The sequence below is a fragment of the Rana temporaria genome, chromosome 4 (assembly GCF_905171775.1).
Source record: "Rana temporaria chromosome 4, aRanTem1.1, whole genome shotgun sequence".
NCBI classification, from domain to species: Eukaryota; Metazoa; Chordata; class Amphibia; order Anura; family Ranidae; genus Rana; species Rana temporaria.
The window spans coordinates 38,869,199-38,886,492 of NC_053492.1; the positions used below are offsets into that span (position 1 = coordinate 38,869,199).

At 42.2% G+C, this 17,294-nt stretch overlaps 1 protein-coding gene across 2 annotated transcripts in view; it reads right to left on the minus strand.

The window, feature by feature from the left end:
• Positions 1 to 17,294, minus strand: part of LOC120936137 (cytochrome P450 2K4-like) — a 65,592-nt gene that overhangs the window by 20,835 nt on the left and 27,463 nt on the right. For both annotated transcript variants that reach the window (XM_040348272.1, XM_040348273.1), the window contains exons 4-5: positions 5,516 to 5,665; positions 2,832 to 2,992 (exon numbers count right to left, since the gene is read on the minus strand). In XM_040348272.1, the coding sequence (XP_040204206.1) occupies positions 2,832 to 2,992; positions 5,516 to 5,665 (311 nt within the window). The remainder of the gene's footprint in view (positions 1 to 2,831; positions 2,993 to 5,515; positions 5,666 to 17,294) is intronic.

A 17,294-nucleotide genomic window follows, 5' to 3' on the forward strand; every position in this document is an offset into this window, starting at 1 on the left:
TCAACAAACATTTAAATACTATTTTAAAAATTTCCATTTAGGGCTCTACCAATTCTCCTTTGATGTAGAGTGGAACCATGTTAATCTTACTCTTCCTAAAATCAATTATTAATTCCTTGGTCTTCCCAGTGTTTAGGGACAAATTGTTTGCCTCACACCACTCTACTAGATTAGCCACCTCTTCCCTATAATGCTTCTCATTCCCTCTTGTGATGCAACCTACTGATGCAACCTACTATAGTGGTATCATCTGCAAATTTGATGATACTATTTGTAGAAAGGCAAGGAGTACAATCACAAGTGTATAGAGAGTAAAAAAGGGGGCTCAATACACAACCTTGTGGTGCACCTATGCTAACCACACGCTGAGAAGAAACATGCTTACCAAGTTTGAGCACCTGTGGGCAATCTACCAGGAAGTCCTTTATCCAAGAGCAAAGGGATGGGGGCAAATTCAGCTTCAACATCTTTTCCACCAATAAATATGGAAGAACGGTGTTGAAAGCCGAACTATAATCAATAAACATTCTTAGGTAATTGCCAGCGTGTTCCAAATGGTTTAAAGCCATATGTAGTGCAAGAGCTATAGCGTCCTCAGTGCTTCTATTGGATCTATATGCAAATTGGTGAGGGTCAAAGCTACCTGGTATGGCTGTTTTGATACGTTGTAAAACCAGTCCCTTAAAGCAGTGGTCATCAACCCTGTCCTCAGGTCCCACTAACAGATTTTATGTATTACCTTGGGGAGATGCAGACTAGAATACTGCAATCACTGAGCAGAAAATGATATCACCTGTGATGTATTTCAGTTATCTTACAAACCTGGCCTGTTAGTGGGCCCTGAGGACAGGGTTGATGACCTCTTCCTTAAAGCACTTCAATATTCCCAGGGTGAGTGCAATTGGCCTATAGTCCTTCAAGCAATCTATTATTGCTTTTTTGGGTATCGGAGTAATAATAGTAGATTTTAAGCAGGTTGGAACCACAGCCAATGATAATGATCAATTAAATATATTATATAAGGGGAAAAACCATGCTAATGTAACAGTAAGAAACAATAATATTCAAGAGGCAGCAGCTTAATGTGAGATATACACAAAATACAAATAAATAGGAGAAGCCACGCTAGTGTAGTCCAAATAGTTCAATGAATATATTCGGTAGTAAAATTATATATAGTGCTTCAATAATGAAAAATGGTGAGATAAGTTGATTCTTCTAGTAATAACACCACAGTGAATCACTCAGCGAAGAGTGCCCCCACCCATAGAAAAACTCACTTACCAGATGGCAAGCAAAACCAGGCATGTGACTAAAGCCCAGCCAAGGCCTTTGCTTGCACAGAAGATTGTGGAAATAAGCCCTGGGTAGATGACTGCATTGGTATATCAACACACTGATACTACCGTTCGATCCAAGATCGTTAAGCTCAGTACCAAACTCAGCAATAAACCCAGAAAGAGAAACCAACCATAGCATACTATTGTCTAACCAGATATTTATTTAAATAAAACAGTATTGCACTTACATTTGCAGAGTTTAAAAATTGCGCATAAAAACACAGAGCGGCCAGCTACAAACAAACAAACTCCCATCCTCCTAGTGAGACAGCGTGGTGATGTCAGCACATATCCTCCAGATGCGTTTCGTCATACGTGATGTTGACAACATGAGTGCCCAAGGAACCCCTAGTAATCTCTAGAGGAACCCTGGGGAAGAAAGGTTTCCATAGACAGATGGCAATTCCCTGTCAGTATTAAAGTGGGCAGCAGAAGGAATGGTAGATCTCTGACATGCGGTACAGAATATCAATCTAGAAAAAGAAGATCTGAAATCAGGAGAATATACAAAATGCTTCCAATGGAGGCTTCAGCAAGTCCAGGATGGCTTTATGACAAGTCCTTAGCACTTCATGAAAAGTATCAATGAGTCGTAAATGGATAGAAAGAAATATGACTGGGTGCGTCTTTATGTTTTCTATGTTTATGGTAGGATTTAAAAAAATGTCTCATAAAAACATGCAGAGTTCATAGAGGTGCTCCAGGGATAAGTGGTGCCTAATCTCCTGTGGCCAAATGGGAATACTTCATTAGTAGTTGTGACATTAGTCAGTATGACAGTTGATGGGAGGTTCAATGACCGATGGCATAATATTGTGGGTGTCATTGTGGGTGTAAAGTAAAACTAAAGCTTCATTTTTTTTAAAGTAACAAACATTTTATACTCACCTGCTCTGTGCAGTGATTTTGCACAGAGCAGCCCTGATCCTCTTCTTTTCGGGTCCCCCACATGTGCTCCTGGCTCCTCCCCGCCAGAGAAAGCCACGTGTCCTAGGGGCACCATGGCACGCTCGCTCCTGAGCCACTGCTTTATGGGTCCATAAGACAGAGCCGTGGCTTGGTCCCGCTCTCTCCTCATTGGCTCACTGGCTGTGATTGACATCAGTGGGGGCCAATGGGGTCCCACTGCTGTCTCCGCCAATGAGGAGGGAGCGTCCTCATACAGCCGAGGCTATCCTAAATATCGCTGGATTAGAGGAGGCTCAGGTAATGATGGGGGGAGGCTGCACACAGAAGGTTTTTTTACCTTCATGCATAGAATGCATGAAGGTAAAAAACCTTTGGCCTTTAGAAGCCCTTTAACTCATAGACAAAATAATAGAAATAGAATATCTTAATGTGAAACCTTCCATATGCACCAAAATAACACAATCAACAACCTGCTTTCGAACAAGCACATTTGCTAGCATACTTTTATATCATTTAAAAAGCCCAACTGACCGGTATCTGGTCATACAACATATGAATGAGTTGCAGTAAAGGTGAACTTACAAAAACCATTGGGCTTCCGACGATTCTGATGTTATCGTTGATGATTGTCAAAAGCCTCTGAAGTTTTGGATCATCATAATCAAAGCGATGGCCCATTAGGATAGAAACAATGATATTGGCTACAGCAGCATTTATGATCGCAGAGTTTTCGAATGGTGCTCCTGCAAGAAAAGTAAACATTTGCCAAAAACCTGCTTAAAACCAAAACCGCTAAAGAGGTCCAGAGACAGGTAACAAAAACGGTGAAAGGTCTGAAGGATAAAACATAATGAGTGACTTCAGGAACTATGGCCCGGATTCACAAAGCACTTGCGCCGACGTATTTCGAGATACGCCGCATAAGTGCAAATATGCGGCGTTGTATCTGTGCGCCGTGCCCACAAAACTAAGATACGCCTAAAAACAGGCTTCATTGCACCGACATAACTTGCCTACGCCGGCGTAGAGTGGGTGCATATTTACGCTGGACGCATTTGGCGCACCCATTGATTTTCCATTCAAATATGCAAATGAGGGAGATACGCCGATTCACGATCGTACATGCACCCGACGCAGGCTACGACTGGTGCGCGTAAGTTGTACGTCCGGTGTAAAGTTAAGCCCCATAAAGCAGGTGTAACTCAGCACCAGGGAACACCAGCCCGCGTATTTTACGAAGTTTACGTTGGACGTGAATATGACTAGGCGTAAGTTACGTTCACGCCATAGGCAGTGATCCGGCGTATCTTAGGCAGTTGTTCCGACGTGATTGTGAGCATGCACACTGAGATGCGTCCACGGGACGGCACATGCGCCGTTCGTTATACGTATTTGTCTGGCACTTGGCCCATCATTTGCATGGGGTCACGCCTCATTTGCATGGCTCACGCCCACTTCCACCTACGCCGGCTTACGCCTAGGAAACCCAGCGCAGTTTTGGGAGGAAGTGCTTTGTGAATGCTTGCCTCTCTGTGCTGCGTCGGCGTAGCGTAAAGGAGATACGCTACGGCAGCATAAATATGCGCCGATATCTGTGAATCCGAGCCTTAATATGTAAAGCCTGGAGTAAATAAGGGGAAGGGGAGACATGCTGCAATCCTTTAAATACATCAAGGAAGTAAATAAGGTTCAGGAGGGCAGTGTTTTTAAAATAAAACCAAAACCAAAATAAAAAATGCGGGGGCATGACCTCAAAACTAATTGGAGGAAAGTTTGAAACTAATTTTAGAAAGTATTATTTTACTGAAAGGATAGTTAATGCTTTGAATAAACTTCCAGCAGATGTAGTGTGAGACAGTGAACAGTAAATGACTTCAAACACGCTTGGGACAAACACACGCAAAAGCAGACTCAATGGACTACTCAGTTTTTTTTTTTCCGGCTGCCTCTTTTCTATGTTTCTATGGCTCTAAAGGTCCAACTGATTTTTTTTTTTTTTTTTTTTTTATTTAAAGGATTTGCATCAGTAACAAAAGAATACATAGCTGACAGTTTTTTTTTAAACACTTGCAAGGCGGATTTACAGTTGAGAGTAAACAGTAAGTTTCTGGGTGTTTAGGAAATGCTGCAAAATAGAAAACCTGCATCTTGTTCTGGTTACCGGTAACCTGATTGGCTGAAGTGTCATCGAGGGCGGGAGAAGGCGGTGAAAGGAGGATGGCTGACCCCAGAAAGGTAACTGCCGGATGGGGGCAATCTGTCAGCACAGTGGTGACAATTAATGGCACAGTGGGTGTGTTTGGCATGGCACAGTGGTGACAATTAATGGGCACAGTGGTTACCATTTATTGTCACATTAGCGACAATTGATGGCACAGTGGTAACGATTGATGACAGTGGCTGCGTTTGGCATGGCACAGTGGCGGCAATTGATAAGCACAGTGGTGACAATTTTGTTTTTCGTTTGTTTGTGCCCCCCAAAAATTTTGAGCACCAGCCGCCACTGCATCTCTGAAACCCCAATAATCAAGTTATCTAGATGTGTCAAAGTCAGACAGGGCTATTATGCTGCGTACACACAACTGTTTTCGAAATGTGAATTTTCTATTTTTTTTAAATGTCATTAAAAGCGATCGTGTTTGGGCTCCAGAGCATTTTTTGCGACGTTAAAAATGGCCATTAAAAATTTAGAACATACTCTAAATGTTGGCGTTACCTGGCAGCCAGTATGCAGGAATAATCTGTGATCCATTCTCTCTCATGTCACACTGCCTCTGAGGCCTCTTCTCTCTTCTCGTCCATCCCAGATGATGTCACGAGTAAATGGGGATGGACGAGAAGAGAGGAGGGGCTGCCGGGGCAGCGTGACATAAGAGAGAACTTATCACACACACTGCCAGTGTGGCTGCAGCGCTCCCCTCTCTCCCTCCTCCTCTACACTTCACACGCAGCAGGCATCTCCCGCTGTGTGTATCGGAGCTTAGTGTGAAAACTTTGGCTGCGCTGTGAGAAAAGTCCCGCCCTCCTCCTAGATCAGCTTGTGTGATTGACGCATTGTTCTGCCTATCACACAAGCTGATCTAGGAGGAAGGCGGGATTTTTCTCACAGCGCGGCCAAAGTTAACCCACCAAGCTCCAATACACACATCCAATTTAGCCAAGCAGCTAAAAAAAAAAAAAAAGTGTAGCATGATTGGACAGTGTGACATTGTGCGACACAGAAAATCTATAAATCTGTAGCAACAAAACCAGAACTCATTACTGACCTTTGTAAGTTTTAAAGATTTTTACCAAATTTTTGCACTCTTCCGTGATCTTATCTTCTATTGTTTTCTTCCCCATCCCCAATTCTCGCAATGTGGACAGAGCGAATCGTTTCATGACTTTCCAGTTATTACCATTAGAAAATATAATACCTACAATAAATAACATAAACAACCTATTAGAATAAAGTGTTTGTAAACCTAAAATCAATTCATTATATTTGAAAATGTGCTCCAGGGTCTTCAGGTAAGAAGCTTTGCAACCAATTCAAACAATCTGCTTAACCACTTAAGACCCGGACCTTTAGGCAGCTAAAGGACCCGGACAGTTTTTGCGATTCAGCACTGAGTCGCTTTAACTGACAATTGCGCAGTCGTGCAACGTGGCCCCCAAACAAAATTGGCGTCCTTTTTTTCCCACAAATAGAGCTTTCTTTTGGTGGTATTTGATCACCTCTGCGGTTTTTATTTTTTGCGCTATAAACAAAAATAGAGCGACAATTTTGAAAAAATGCAATATTTTTTACTTTTTGCTATAATAAATATCCCCCAAAAATATATATACATTTTTTTCCCTCAGTTTAGGCCGATACGTATTCTTCTACCTATTTTTGCTAAAAAAAAAAGTCACAGTAAGCGTTTATCGGTTGGTTTGTGCAAAATGTATAGTGTTTACAAAATAGGGGATAGTTTTATTGCATTTTTATTAATTTTTTTTTTTTTTTACTACTAATGGCTGCAATCAGCGATTTATTTTCGTGACTGTGACATTATGGCGGACACTTCAGACAATTTTGACACATTTTTGGGACCATTGTCATTTTTACAGCAAACAATGCATTTAAAATGCATTGTTTACTGTGAAAATGACAACTTCAGTCTGGGAGTTAACCACAAGGTGGCGCTGAAGGGGTTATGTGTGACCTCAATTGTGTTTCTAACTGTAGGGGGGTGTGGCTGTAGGTGTCACGTCATCGATTGTGTTTCCCTATAAAAGGGAACACACGATCGATGACAGCGCCACAGTGAAGAACGGGGAAGCTGTGTTTACACACAGCTCTCCCCGTCCTTCAGCTCCGGGGACCGATCGCGGGATTCCAGCGGTGATCAGGTCCGCGGGTCCCGTGGTCACGATGCTTTGGACCGGGTCGCGGGAGCCCGCCGTGGGCGCGCGCCCTTGACCCACGACTGGGCACCTAAAGTGGATGTACATGTACGTGCTTGTGCCCAGATGTGCCATTCTGCCAACGTAAATGTGCAGGAGGTGGTCCTTAAGTGGTTAAAGTGATATTAAACCTATTATAGATGCCGAGGGTAGGACTTACCCTACTGCCAGAGGCGCTTGTATCAATGCCTTAAAACCTGCAGCCTAATTAATAAACATAAAAATTAGCACTGGGGACATTATTTACAGTCAGTAGATTATGTCCCTTGTGCTGTTGTCTCTTAGAGAAGCTGGGTGGAAAGAGCAGGCATAGTCAGGCTCTCTTGATAAGATTCTGTGACAGCCCCTTAGTTATATTAACTCTCAACACACTGGAAAATTATGGCGGCAAAGGGTAAAGGCCATGAACAGAGGATGATCTCAACTGATTTTTCTGCATTTTATTTTGCCTGCACATCAATAGTAGACACTTCCATCTCCTTCCTACCCAGGCCAATTTTCAGCTATCGACACTGTCACACTTTCGTTTGGGCTGTGGGGGCCCATTCATAGGGGGTGCATGGGCGCTGCCCCCCTCCCCCCCCAAAGCCAGTAAAAAAAAAAATTGTCCATTTAAGAAAAAACAAAAGGTCATTTAAGTGCACTATGTTCAGGGCGGGCGCCGGGCACAGTGCAATATTGAAGCATCATTGTAGCGTCATGCCAATGCAAGCAGGCAAGACGCTTAATTTGCAGGGGTTTTTTTAAGCTCCGTGGCTATCTGCAGTGCACCTATCCAGTCACTCTCCACTCTCATTGGGTCCTGCTTCCTCATGTCTGCACCGCTGTAGGAAATGGGCAGTGCTTTCCCCAGGGCAGTGTCACTTTCGGTTTTGACTCCAGGAGGACTCTGAGGTATGTAACTTATTAAAACACTTTATTTGTCTCTCTCATTTTCTGACAAGTGTCACTGTCCACCCCATCCCCATGTACAGCAGCAGCTGAGCATTCTCAGCCTGTATTGTGATCGGACTGAGAGTGGAGTGGAGGGAGAGGGGATGGTGCCGTGCTTCATCGACAATCTGGAGCCTTACACATCTCCTGTATGTGTGACTGAGGGCTCACAGCTCTGCTTCCTACAGCTATGCTTTACAGATCTTTTATGTCTGTCTGTCTGTCTCTATCTATCTGTCCCCCCTCTCTCTCGCTCTCTCTCTGTGTCTCTCTCTATCTGTCCCCCCCTCTCTGTGTCTCTCTTCATCTATCTGTCCCCCCTCTTTCTCTCTCCCCCCCTCTCTCTCTCTCTCTTTATCTCTGTGTCTCTCTCTATCTATCTGACCCCCTCTCTCTCTCTATATCTATATGTGTCTGTCTCTATCTGTGTGTGTCTGTATCTATCGGTCTCTATCCATCTGTGTGTGTCTGTATATGTGTGTGTCTGTCTCTATATATGTGTGTGTGTCTGTCTATCTAATTATCTGTTTGTCTAATTATCTATCTAACTATCTATCTATCTATCTATCTGTTAGATAATTAGATAGATAATTAGACAATCTATATCTACCTGTCTGACTAATTATCTCTCTATATCTGTCTGTCTGTCTAATTATCTCTCTATATCTGTCTGTCTAATTATCTCTCTATATCTGTCTAATTATCTCTCTATATCTGTCTGTCTGTCTAATTATCTCTCTATATCTGTCTGTCTAATTATCTATATATATATTATATATATATATATATATATATATATATATATATATATATATATATATATTTGTCTAATTATCTATCTATCTATCTATCTATCTGTTTATCTATCATCTGTCTGTTTAATTATCTGTCTGTCTATCCATCTAATTATGTATCCATCTATCTATCTAAATCTATCTACCTGTCTGTCTAATTATCTATATATCTATCCATCTATCTATCTATCTATATCCATCTGTCTGTTTAATTATCTATCTACAGTATCTATCTATATCTCTCTGTCTAATTATCTATCTAAATCTATCTGTATGTTTAATTATCTGTCTAATTAATTATCTATCTGTCTAATTATCTATCTCTATATTTATCTATAGCTCTATCTCTCTCTCTCTCTTTGTGTTTAATTGTCTGTCTGTCTATCTATCTATGTATGTCTCTCTATCTATCTATCAATCAGAATATCTGTCTATCTGTCTCTCTGTCTATCTAATTATCTATCTATGTATCTGTCCTATCCAATCCCTCTGTCTTTCTGCAGGTCCCATTGTCTGCGAGTGACGTTGGAGGGGGGGGGGGGGGGGCCTGGTTGGGGGTTTGTTTGCGCCCCCTCAAAAAATGGAGCACCAGCCGCCACTGCGTTTGGGTACAGTGTTGCATGACTGCACAATTGCCAAATAATGCAGGATAGCAAACAAATGGCCAGGTCATGAAGGGGTTAAAATCCTTCAGAGCTCAAGTGGTTAGGGACACAGTATAGAAATGTTGGTATATTTTGTTATTCAAAGTGCTTCACTTTTTCCACATTTTATATGTTACAGCCTTTTTTCCCCAAATTAATTACATTCATTACTTTTCTCAAAACTCTACAAACAATATCCCATAATGAAAATGTGAAAGAAGTTTGCTTGAAATCTTTGTAAATTTACTAAAAAATAAAAGACAAAAAAAATAAAAAAATAAATCACATGTACATAATTTGAAGCCTTTGCCATGACACTCAAAATTGAGCTCAGGTGCATCCTGTTTCCACTGATCATCCTTGAGATATTTCTACAACTTGATTGGAGTTCACATGTGGTAAATTAAGTTGATTGGACATGATTTGGAAAGACACACACCTGTCTATATAAAGTGCCCTCACTTAACAGTGCATGTCAGAGCACAAACCAAGCCATGAAGTCCAAGGAATTGTCTGTAGACCTCCGAGACAGGATTGTTTAGAGGCACAGATCTGGGGAAGGGTACAGAAAACTTTCTGCATCATTGAAGGTCCCAATGAGCACAGTGGCCTCCATCATCCGTAATGCAAGAAGTTTGGAACCAACAGAACTCTTCCTTGAGTGGGCGGCCGGGCCAAACTGAGCGATCAGGGGAAAAGGGCCTTAGGAAGGTGACCAAGAACCTGATGGTCACTCTGACAGAGCTCCAGCATTTCTCCGTGGAGAGAGGAGAACCTTCCAGATAAACAAGCATCTCTGCAGCACTCCACCAATCAGACCTGTATGTTAGAGTGGCCAGACTGAAGCTACTCCTCAGTAAAAGGCACATGACAGCCCACCTGGGGTTTGCCAAAAGGCACCTGAAGAACTTTCAGATCATGAGAAACAAAATTCACTGTCTGATGAAACAAAGATTGAACTCCTTGGCCTGAATGGCAAGCGTCATGTCTGGAGAAAACCAGGCACTCATAAGTTCATAAAAACCTTACAAGAACATATAGATGCTTTTGGGTATTTTGTGACAATTTTGGCGAGGCAGCACTGAAGAATCCAGAGGACACTCCAGAGTGCCACGGCACTCTGGATGAAAAATGGCTAGTGTAGCTATGTGGACCACAATTGCAATAAGCAGCTATTCCGCACCCTATCTGTATATCATTTATCCCTCTGGTAAACTGATCACGTGCAGCAGCACACACGTAACGTACGTAATAGAGTGCGAGTGTGGGCTGCAATACGTGGGCAGAACCACAAGGAAACTCTCGGTGCGAATGGGAGAACACATTAGAAATATCAAAAAAGGGTATATACATCATAGTGTGTCATTACACTTCAGAAATAAACATAACAGAGACCCCAGTAAAATGAAGTTTTATGCCATAGATAAAATTGAACAGAATTGGAGGAACATAAATTTAAGAAGGGAAGTATCGAGGAACGAAACTGAGTGGATTTTTAGATTGGACACATTAAAGCCTAAGGGAATGAATGTGGAATTAGATATAAATTGTTTTTTGGAAGATTTTTGATGTTTTAAGTATTCCGCATTTCATTCCCCCTAAGCATTCCATTAATAAGTTGATAATATCAATATTTCTAGTATGTATGCAATTAGAGCAGTTCCCCTTTAAGAAACAGCATCTAAGAAACAGCACTAGATCACTTGATGATGGATCACCTACCATCAAGTATCAGAAACCAACGAGTATGCGTATTAATTATATAGGGTTAAAATATCAGTAATGATATACACTGAGAAGGGTTTATATAGAAAAGTTAAAATATAGCAGCAGAAAAATGAAAACTGTATTTGTTTCCTGCTTTTTATGGCCTCATGGTGTTTGATTAATTTTTAGTAAATAAAACTTTTAGTAAACATAGTTTTTTGACCACTTACAGTAATATAGGTGATAAAATGTTGTTTTTTGTAAAGTGTCCCTGGCAGCGTCAACCAGAGACGGTGACTGCTACACAGGGACTATTGCCAGTAGCTAAAATAACCAATATTACATCCTGTGTGGGGAATTAGCCATTACCTAAAATAGGCATAGACTAACACAGGATGCCAGTAACCAAAATGGCGGAACGGACACCTCCGGTAACGGAGGGAAGGTGGCCGCACAAGCACTTCCGGTTGCGGCGATAATACAGGGAATAACACACAGGGCGACAAGCGCCCGCACACGGGGGTGGGGGGAGGTGCACAAACGAACGGAGGTAGCAGCGCACATAGCGCCCCACACATACAGCCACCCTGGCTGCTGGGCATATTTATATTTATATTTTTATTGCTGACACCCAGTAACAACAGCCAGGACTGGCAAATAGCCAGGTATCCAGTAACCAAAATGGTGGAACAGGAACTTCCGGCACCATCAGCTAAGATGGCGGCCGGAAGACTTCCTGTTTCCTGTGAATGGCCAGGACTGGCAAAAAGCCAGGTATCCAGGAACCAAAATGGTGGAACAGGAACTTCCTGCACCACCAGCTAAGATGGTGGCCGGAAGACTTCCTGTTTCCTGTGACTACCTTGCAGCATTTCAGGGAATCCACAGGGGTATAAATACAGCCTAAACAGTAGTGTCCACAGCTCTCCTGACGACGCAACTAGCGAAACGCGTAGAGGCTGTTTGGACACACACATTGAGGGTGCAGCACACCAGCGCGCACGGACCCCTTGTAGCAATACATGCGGAGCAAGCACACCCCTTAGGACGCCACTTAAATGCTGGTCAGCGGCTTTTAACGGTTGACACTGCCAAAGACACTCAGTGCCGGTCAGAGGCACTTTATATTGTAAGTGTTATATTTTTTTACCTTTTTTAAATAAATACATATTTTAATATACTACACCATGATGAGCCCCTTGTTTTTGAGGAATTGATGACACCTTGTAAAAGGGAAAAAGGAGGCAACACCCACTGACCGACAAAGAAAAGACACCACTTTGGAGCCTAATAATATCTGGGGTCTGGTGAGTGTTGATTTTAACCATTGGTGATGGTGGCACATCTTTGTCGGGTGGAAGAGATAGCGGCACTTTCCTGTACACAGCATTACCAACATTGAACCTTGTGTTTGCTGGAACCTATTGTATAAGAGCAAGATTGCCTGTCATTTGGACTATTTTTAAGTGCAGCCAGCACATTGCACATTTGTATGGTTGTTTGATAATTATTTCACTTTTATTGATATTTATTTTATTTTGTTCCAATATTGGTTATTGGACAACTCACGGTGCAGTTGGCGTACTGCATATTAGGTTTTTACACACACATATATATATATATATAATATTTTTTTTGTAATATCTTTCGTATTGTTTTCACTATTTGGTTGGTCAGTAGCAGCAACAGCCATTTTTCTCATAGAAGCACTGTGGCATATGGATTGTATGCTGACACACTGATCTAGATATATGATTTAAGTTTGAAATCACTGTGTCACATTTGTATGACTCATATATTTCTTATATTTTTTATTGTTTGTATTCAGGTTATTCACACTTAAGATTGGGTACATTGTGGCCCTGATATTTCACTTATGTCCATATTCCCAGAGATTAAACACCTCTGGATAATTAGATCAGCGCAGTAACATTTTTCTTCTTAGAGCATGTGTGTGTGTCTGTCTATCTAATTATCTGTTTGTCTAATTATCTATCTAACTATCTATCTATCTATCTATCTGTTAGATAATTAGATAGATAAATAGATAATTAGACAATCTATATCTACCTGTCTGACTAATTATCTCTCTATATCTGTCTGTCTGTCTAATTATCTCTCTATATCTGTCTGTCAAATTATCTCTCTATATCTGTCTAATTATCTCTCTATATCTGTCTGTCTGTCTAATTATCTCTCTATATCTGTCTGTCTAATTATCTATATATATATTATATATATATATATATATATATATATATATATATATATATATATATATATATATATTTGTCTAATTATCTATCTATCTATCTATCTATCTGTTTATCTATCATCTGTCTGTTTAATTATCTGTCTGTCTATCCATCTAATTATGTATCCATCTATCTATCTAAATCTATCTACCTGTCTGTCTAATTATCTATATATCTATCCATCTATCTATCTATCTATATCCATCTGTCTGTTTAATTATCTATCTACAGTATCTATCTATATCTCTCTGTCTAATTATCTATCTAAATCTATCTGTATGTTTAATTATCTGTCTAATTAATTATCTATCTGTCTAATTATCTATCTCTATATTTATCTATAGCTCTATCTCTCTCTCTCTCTTTGTGTTTAATTGTCTGTCTGTCTATCTATCTATGTATGTCTCTCTATCTATCTATCAATCAGAATATCTGTCTATCTGTCTCTCTGTCTATCTAATTATCTATCTATGTATCTGTCCTATCCAATCCCTCTGTCTTTCTGCAGGTCCCATTGTCTGCGAGTGACGTTGGAGGGGGGGGGGGCCTGGTTGGGGATTTGTTTGCGCCCCCTCAAAAAATGGAGCACCAGCCGCCACTGCGTTTGGGTACAGTGTTGCATGACTGCACAATTGCCAAATAATGCAGGATAGCAAACAAATGGCCAGGTCATGAAGGGGTTAAAATCCTTCAGAGCTCAAGTGGTTAGGGACACAGTATAGAAATGTTGGTATATTTTGTTATTCAAAGTGCTTCACTTTTTCCACATTTTATATGTTACAGCCTTTTTTCCCCAAATTAATTACATTCATTACTTTTCTCAAAACTCTACAAACAATATCCCATAATGAAAATGTGAAAGAAGTTTGCTTGAAATCTTTGTAAATTTACTAAAAAATAAAAGACAAAAAAAAATAAAAAAATAAATCACATGTACATAATTTGAAGCCTTTGCCATGACACTCAAAATTGAGCTCAGGTGCATCCTGTTTCCACTGATCATCCTTGAGATATTTCTACAACTTGATTGGAGTTCACATGTGGTAAATTAAGTTGATTGGACATGATTTGGAAGACACACACCTGTCTATATAAAGTGCCCTCACTTAACAGTGCATGTCAGAGCACAAACCAAGCCATGAAGTCCAAGGAATTGTCTGTAGACCTCCGAGACAGGATTGTTTAGAGGCACAGATCTGGGGAAGGGTACAGAAAACTTTCTGCATCATTGAAGGTCCCAATGAGCACAGTGGCCTCCATCATCCGTAATGCAAGAAGTTTGGAACCAACAGAACTCTTCCTTGAGTGGGCGGCCGGGCCAAACTGAGCGATCAGGGGAAAAGGGCCTTAGGAAGGTGACCAAGAACCTGATGGTCACTCTGACAGAGCTCCAGCATTCTCCGTGGAGAGAGGAGAACCTTCCAGATAAACAAGCATCTCTGCAGCACTCCACCAATCAGACCTGTATGTTAGAGTGGCCAGACTGAAGCTACTCCTCAGTAAAAGGCACATGACAGCCCACCTGGGGTTTGCCAAAAGGCACCTGAAGAACTTTCAGATCATGAGAAACAAAATTCACTGGTCTGATGAAACAAAGATTGAACTCCTTGGCCTGAATGGCAAGCGTCATGTCTGGAGAAAACCAGGCACTCATAAGTTCATAAAAACCTTACAAGAACATATAGATGCTTTTGGGTATTTTGTGACAATTTTGGCGAGGCAGCACTGAAGAATCCAGAGGACACTCCAGAGTGCCACGGCACTCTGGATGAAAAATGGCTAGTGTAGCTATGTGGACCACAATTGCAATAAGCAGCTATTCCGCACCCTATCTGTATATCATTTATCCCTCTGGTGCCCAGCGTTACTAAACTGACATCATATTTTTGAGCCCAACTAAAGGGATTTGGGGATTTGTAGTTCTTTCAGATGGTTGTTCCCTTGCATTACTATACACCCAAACCACATATCCCAGGCATCTTTGCTACCATCAACGAGATTGCTGGGAAGAGCTATAAAAGAGACCAGAGACCCGCCCCATGGTCTCTTCCTCGTGGGCCTTGTGTGTGGATGGGCCTCTCCGTGTAAGGAGAGTGAGGTCGCGGCCTACCACACGGTATCCAGAATTCCTTCCTGACCCAGAAAGGGTACCAGCTCTGCCTGTGGTTTGTCGGACATCTGAACAGCACCAACTCGACAGTGTAGCAACCCACGCTACGGACTCCATATTGGCTGATCATCACAAGCGGGCCCGCAGCCATGACATTTATCTGGAAATCGCTTTCTGCAAGGTACTGAATCGGCCTGGTCGATGGTGACAGGACAATTGCCCACCTTTGAAAACCTTTCCTTGGTTGTTTACTGGGACACTGTGCAGAGACAGCTTTACTTTAGGAACTTTTTACTGCATTTCTATCTGAACACTGTACATGGGCGTTGTAGCCACAGTCATCACAAGATACACCACCACTCTGCTACTACACTTTATTGGATAAAGTTAATGAGCTCCCACTGCAGGTGAATACCATCAGATCTGCAATGGGGACATTCTGTCATTGCTGCTTAAGGGACTCTTAAGCTCTCATTAGGAACACAGTACAAACAGGCCAGCCAAGGTTTCTCTTTCTAAAAGTATTGTCAGAATTAATGCTTAATATTACTTATCCTTTCCAGGTTATGTCTGATGCCGCGAACACACGGTCGGAATTTCCAACAACAAATGTTCGATGTGAGCTTGCGGTTGGATATCCCGTGTTTAGGCTCCATCGGACATTTGCTGTCGGAATTTCCGACAAGAAAAATTTGAGAGCTGGTTCTCAATTTTTCCGACAGCAAAAGTTCTTGTCGGAAATTCCGATCGTCTGTGTGCAATTCCGACGCACAAAAATCCTATGCGTGCTCGTAATCAATTAGACGCAAGCTTGGAATCATTGAACTTAATTTTTCTCCGCTCGTCGTAGTGTTGTACGTCACCGCATTCTTGACGTTCACAATTTCCGACAACATTTCTGTGACCGTGTGTATGCAAGACAAGTTTGAGCCAAAATTCCGTTGGAAAAAAAATCCACGATTTCTTAACCAAAGTATTCCAGTAAACGTTAATAGAATATAAACATCAAGGCCCAGATTCACAAAGCACTTACGCCGACGTATAACAAGTTACGCTGACGTAAGTGCAAATGTGCGCCGTCGTATCTGTGCACCAGACCCACAAACAGATATGCGCCTAAATACAGGCTACACCCCGCCGACGTAGCTTGCTTACGCCGGTGTAGGGTGGGCGCACATTTAGGCTGGGTGCATGGTGCCGCTCCCATTGATTAGCCATTCAAACATGCAAGTGAGGGAAATACGGCGAATTCACAAACCTGCATGCGCCCGACGCAGGCTACGCGAGGTGCGCGTAAGTTGTACGTCCGGTATAAAGTTATTCCCCATAAAGGAGGTGCAACCCAGCAGCAGGCATGCAAAGGTCTGCACCAGGGAACACAAGCCGGCGTATTTTACGTTGGACGTGTGTCTGGCTGGGCGTAGGTTACGTTCACGCCATACACAGTGATCCGGCGTAGTTTAGGCAGTTTTTCCGACGTGGTTGTAAGCAGGCACAGGGGGATGCATCCACGTAAAGGCGCATGTGCAGTTCGTGATACGTATCTGTGTGGCGCTCAGCCCAAAATTTGCATGGGGTCACGCCTCATTTGCATGGGTCACGCCCAATTCCACCTAAGCCTGCGTATGCCTTCGAATACCATGCCACTCTGGCGCAGTGTTGGGAGCACTGGCTTGCTGAATGCATTGCTTGCCTCTCTGCGCTGCGTTGGCGTAGCGTACATTGGTTACTCTACGGCGGCGTAATGTGTGCCTTGCTCTCTGTGCATCTGGGCCCAAGTGTTGTCTTATTACTTAAAAGTGCTGCAATGATGTCTAAACCCAGAGTGTCAGGTGGGTTTGAATGTTTGCAGGGTCATGGAGATGCAGATGAGCAGGTAAATCCAAGCAGTCCCCAAGTGGGCCATGCTACACTAGTATATACAATTTTTCTGTACAGACAGTTACGAGCACAATAGGGATTGTAGGTTTGTTCTTAAGTGGGATTTGTGTGGAAGTCAAAACAGTGCATTTTTAAGTGTAACTTCAGCCTATGCAGGGATGTGGGATGGTCAGGGCGCATTTGGGCATGCAGTACTGCAGTGTGGGATGTGTCTGGCGCTGCAAGATAGCTGCTCCGAGGTGCCAGCATGGAGCACAAGTGGCCAGCATTGAGGTCCATTCGTAAGTAGGAGT